At 42.5% G+C, this 5,210-nt stretch overlaps 1 protein-coding gene across 1 annotated transcript in view; it reads right to left on the bottom strand.

Moving 5' to 3' along the window:
• Positions 1-4,372, bottom strand: part of HHAT (hedgehog acyltransferase) — a 167,489-nt gene extending 163,117 nt beyond the window's left edge. The window contains exon 1 of the mRNA XM_010001005.1: positions 4,354-4,372. Within this exon, the coding sequence (XP_009999307.1) occupies positions 4,354-4,372 (19 nt within the window). The remainder of the gene's footprint in view (positions 1-4,353) is intronic.
• Positions 4,373-5,210: the final 838 nt, after the last annotated feature.

Genomic DNA, 5,210 nt, shown 5'->3' with positions numbered 1-5,210 from the left:
CGGCTGGTGGAACCGCGCTGCTCGTGGTGGTAGGAACACACTGACTTTTCCAGCTCAAAGGTTTGAGGGGTTCACGCTCATCTCATCCTGCGGCGTGTGGCTTTTGTCCTTCTCGGTTGTTGACATCAGCGGTGTCAGTTTTTAACGAGGGAAACGTTTCATATCCTTTTGTGGATGTTGTCTTGCTGGATCTTTAAGGTCCTCCTGTAAGATGAGGGTTCAGTTCTCCTGAGGCTTTCGTTGCGTATTCAAATCCCTGTCTCCCGATTTTTGAAAGCCAGGCTTGTGTCTGACACTCGGGTGAAATCTCACCAGTACGGGGAATTAACTCTTCCCTGTCTGAACCGGACATGCATCTCCTGGTGTCTCCAAGAATCACATCTGTCTGTCAGAGCTGTGGTGGTCTCTAATAATTTTGCCTTTTGCTTCCCATTTTGCTTCCCAGCTGCCTTTGTCAGACAATGACTCATCTTCAGTTTATAGAGTCAATTTTGATAGCCCCTAGGTGTAAGGTACTGCATTTGCTCTGTGGAACTGCCATAAAACCTCAAGGCGAAGTACATTCTCTCCTGATACACTTCTCTGCCGACAGCCCTTCTCCAGTTTTTGCCCTCAGCAGGTGAGTCAGTATTTTCTCCTAAACAAAATACATCGCCACCTGCATAACTGCACTAGATCGGCACTCCTGAGTTTGTAAAACATCCCCACAGCACTGTAGCGAGTTATAGCCACTAAGGGTCAGCAGAGCTTGTATTTTCCTGCGGTGTTGTAGTTTCTGGTCACCAGCATGAAGTCTGTACAGTCAGCAGGCCCTCTAGGTGGCTGCATAACACAAACAGTACACAAGCAGGAGCCGTGCTGCAGCTTCAAAAGGGGAAAAGATGTCACAAGTTACAGCTTTTACAGCAGAGTATACTGAAAATTACATCTTTGACATTAGTTACGTGGCAACCTTCAGGAGCACAGGAATCCTCTGTGACCAGCTAAGTAGCTATCCTTCCACAAAGGGAACACTGACCAACTTTGACAATGGTCCCAGCTGGAAGATCTCACTACCCAGCCTTCTACATTAGATTATTTCTCCCCCCCTTAATCAAATAATTGTGTATTGTAAAACGTGACAAGAATCTCAACGACTTTGCAAGACCAGCTGTAAACTAAGCTGCTGAACATTGGTGATGCATCGACATGGTCCTCACCATTCTTGAGGGCATGAATAAAAAGGGAGTCCTGCTGCTGCTATAGTTGCTGACAGGCAGAGGAGGAGCCTAAGAGCAAAAATCCTGAAAAAGCAGCAGCAGAAAGCCCCCCTTCTCATTTGTTAGCAAGGAGGTAAGGGTTTTTAAACATCTCTTGCTGTGTGTCCCAGCAGCTGCACAGGCCCAGCAGCCTTCTCAAGGCATCCAGCCTTTGGTAAGAAAGCGGTTTTGATGCTGAGTACATGTGCGTCAGGTTTCTCTGAGGTGAAAAGCAGCAATCCACATTGGGGCAGAATGATGATTTGTGGGGGTAGGAATGTTCCTCTGGGACAAATGCAAAGCATCATTTCTGCTTGCAGGCTTGCACCACTCTGTCTCCTCCAGAATGGCTACAGAGTGCGGAGGCAACAACTTGCCAAAGAGGTCCACATCCATCTTCAGGAGCCCACAAGAAGGCACACAGTCCCCACCACATCCTTGGTGAACTGTGGAGGGTGCCATGCCAGCCTCTTGCAGATCAGTTCGAGCGTCACTAGGAGGAAGTCCATCTCTAGCAGATGTTCAAGCCCCCCTTTTTTATTTCTATCTTTTCTGAAGTTGGTATAGCACCTGAGGTGAAAGTGTTGGGTTTTGACTGTAAAGTTCAAATGCTGTTTGGTGACAGTCTTCCTTTCCTATGTGGTCAGTTATAGATGTCGTCATCAAGAACGAAAGCAAACAATTCCAGAATCAAGGACAGAGTTGCAGGAGGCTGTTGCCTTTCTGTGCAAGTTCTTCTGAGGTGAGCTCATTACAGAACTCTTCGTTCCTAGGGCCTCATCCTCGCCAGAGGGATGAAGCAGGGTGGAGGCGTAAAAGGCAGTGAGGTGGGAAACTGAGGTATTTTGCCACTGGGAAAGTAAACTGAAGCTCACGTTTTTGAGGAAACTGGCTTTTTCAACTTGTCATTTGTTTCACATGTGGTTAAGAAACCAAAATGGGTATTTAGGAATCCAGCAGTAAAGTCAGGCAGGCTAAAGCATAGGGCTTCTTACTGTTTTTCTGACTATAAAGTCCCCCTGGGAATTGCAAGCAGTGCCCTAGAGCTTTCCCTCATAGGTTGATAACTCATAGCATTGAACCAAACCTCTTGTTATTCACCCTCTGGAAATCACATAGTAATTCCCCTCTGCCTGCAACATCTGAATGATAAGACACAATCAGCACCCACTGAGAGTCTGCAGGTTAGAAGTCCAGCAGCAGACAGGAGGATGAACTATGTATATTTAGAGGAAATTGCAAGTATGACAAGAAATCTCCACTTAGCTAAACAGCAGTACTAAAATAGGGAGACACAGAAATATAAAAGGTGTGGCATTTACAAAGAGAGCCAAGTGAGTCTTCCAATAGCCAACTTAAATATGATGCAACCGAGGTTAATGTGAGCCACCCCCCACCTCTGGAGATCTCAGGCACAGAGTTGTGGACTCTAAGGAGACAATGTGCAAGTTTTGATTACCCATCCTTTCTTTCAGCAAAAGCAGTAATGTAAGCAAAGTTATACAGCCTTACTCTCACCATGGGTATAGAGTCCACTTGTCTATGGTTACTGTAGCTGGGGTGAGATTCAACTGTGCTACCTTGATCCTGCCTGAGTCCTAATTAATCATTCTTGAGTCTTAGTTTCTAAGTAGTCAGGTATTAAACACAGAGGCTTTTAAAAATTCTTTTGCCCACAATATTCCTTAGAAGTTGTCTAGCTTTCAGTGTAAAAAATGGGAGTTAAGGTGGTGGTGAGTAAATTTGTACATACCTTAGCCATCATATGAAAATATCCCGTGATTCCTAGTGAGAAAGCAGATAATCCACTACTGGAGTATTGAAACACCTCAGTGTTTCAGTATCTCAGTCATGCTTGGGAAGAACGGATGGTCCAATCCAAACGAGAGAAAAGAGATTTTTCGGAAAATCCGTGCTACAGGTATTACTTGTCTTACCATTTTTAAGTAATAGTGGATTGGATTTCAGAAAAGAAGGCCAGATCACAGCCAGTTTACTCAATTTACACTACTAAAAATGATGGCAAGACTCCCACCTGACCTCCAACAGGGCAAGTAGCTGACAAAATACAAGTGATCCAAAAGGTGTTTTAAATTTATATTGAGGTTGTAAATCAGATGCAAATCTCATTCTCTTGTATTACATTATACACATCTTTTCCAGTGGCATAAGAAATTACTCCTATCCGTGCACATCTATATTTAATCCATAACTATATTCCTGGAAACATTGACTTTTTAATCAGTTCAATGAATGGAATAAATGTAGCAAAAAAATACATCTCAGATTACTACATGATAATTGACAAGAAATATTCAGACAGAATACTCTCTCACACTGCAAACTGAGCAAATTTTCTAAACTCTGCATCTTTTCACATTGCTTTGCTGTATGAACAGACAGTAAAGGATCATTTCACCTACCACAAGGACCTGTATTTTATTGATTTATCCCCTACTTCCTGTTGTTTGCTATATCTTTGTGACAGATACATTCCAGGTTGATTATTTCTATTTGGCAGACTATTCTTCTTTTGTCTTTTTAAGGTCTGTGAAACTTAGAGGACTCAATGGAGCTGACTGTTCACAACATCACAAGCAGGGCAAATGTAGCCCTATCCAGGGAGAACCAGGCAGAGGACTCAGAAGCTCCTCCTTCATAGCTATCAAGGAGAAATAGAAGTCTTTTATGTCAGCTTTCTAGTAGAAATACTATTTCTTACAAACATTTCTAAGTGGATTGTATACACTCTGATCTCTTTTATGAACAGGTCTTGCTGCATTTTAGCTTCCTGAGCAATGTCAGTATTTCCCTTATTATTTAGGCTGCCCTCTCTTCAGGGGCTTTTTGTTCCATGACTCTGTCCTCCTAATCAATGCCTTAATTGCCAAGTGTTCCTTCTAAACTCTACCACAACACAGACATTAAAAAGTCACTAAATACTAAAGTAAATGAAAGTATACTCATGGCCACAGTCACACATGCTCCTTGGCTACCTGTTGCATTTGAGGCCTTATGCAGGGTCCCTTTACCTTTACACATATGCACACTTCCATCAGGCTGCTCCTGCCTCCACACTGTATTGTAAATAAAAAGCTTACAGCTGGTTTCCTACCTGAGTACATGGGTGACATCTTGAGGACTAAGCTAACATTATAGTATTAGTCAGGAAGAGCCCTCCTCTAAGAGTAGTTCAGAAAACAAATGCTTTTGTACGTTCTATCTGAGAAGCTTTCTTGCTTTGTGCATTGACTTCCCCCAAATTTGTCTCTGTTTTATGCTTCCCCTTCCCTTGAATACAGGGTAGAACTCCAGGATGGGCTTCCAAGTCATAAAAAAACTGACTTCAGGATGCATCTTCTATTTTGCTTCTGTGTTTATATAACAGGCCATAAATGATAAGAAGTGCTCTGCCATACTTGAAGGATTTTTTTTAGATTGTTCTTTAATTGATGCCATTCAATACAAAAAAATAATTCAAAAGCTCTCTTGGTGCCTCTGCAAAATGCCAGGAACATCTCACCCTTTGCAGATAATCTCTTCATATAATGGTGCTAAAATATTAGTAAAAATTGTGTTTAACTCATAAATATTTACACCTATTTGAAATGCCAAAATTTTGCTCTGTGACTAGCACAAATCAACTGAGTAACATTGTGTACAATAAAAAGTGGGTCACTGCCAGCTGTGGCTTATAACCGCAGTGTGATTTGCAAATACATCAAATTGCTGCCTCCGGACAAGGTGCTGCTTTCAGTTCTCAATGTCTTCATTGACTACTGTAGATTTGGAATAGTGTTCCAACCTCACATCTACCAGGAACTGCCATGATCTTCCTGCCTAAATGAGAAGAGGATTCACCTCTTTAAAATGCCACCTTGACATGGAAAATGAATGGAGGAAGGACCAGCCTGTGCAAACAATGCAAGTCCTACAAGATATATTAATCCTCAAAGCTGCCTGAAGGAGACA

This window comes from Chaetura pelagica, unplaced genomic scaffold (assembly GCF_000747805.2).
Source record: "Chaetura pelagica isolate M959 unplaced genomic scaffold, ChaPel_1.0 scaffold161, whole genome shotgun sequence".
Taxonomy (NCBI): domain Eukaryota; kingdom Metazoa; phylum Chordata; class Aves; order Apodiformes; family Apodidae; genus Chaetura; species Chaetura pelagica.
This window is presented reverse-complemented; position numbering and strand designations above follow the sequence as displayed.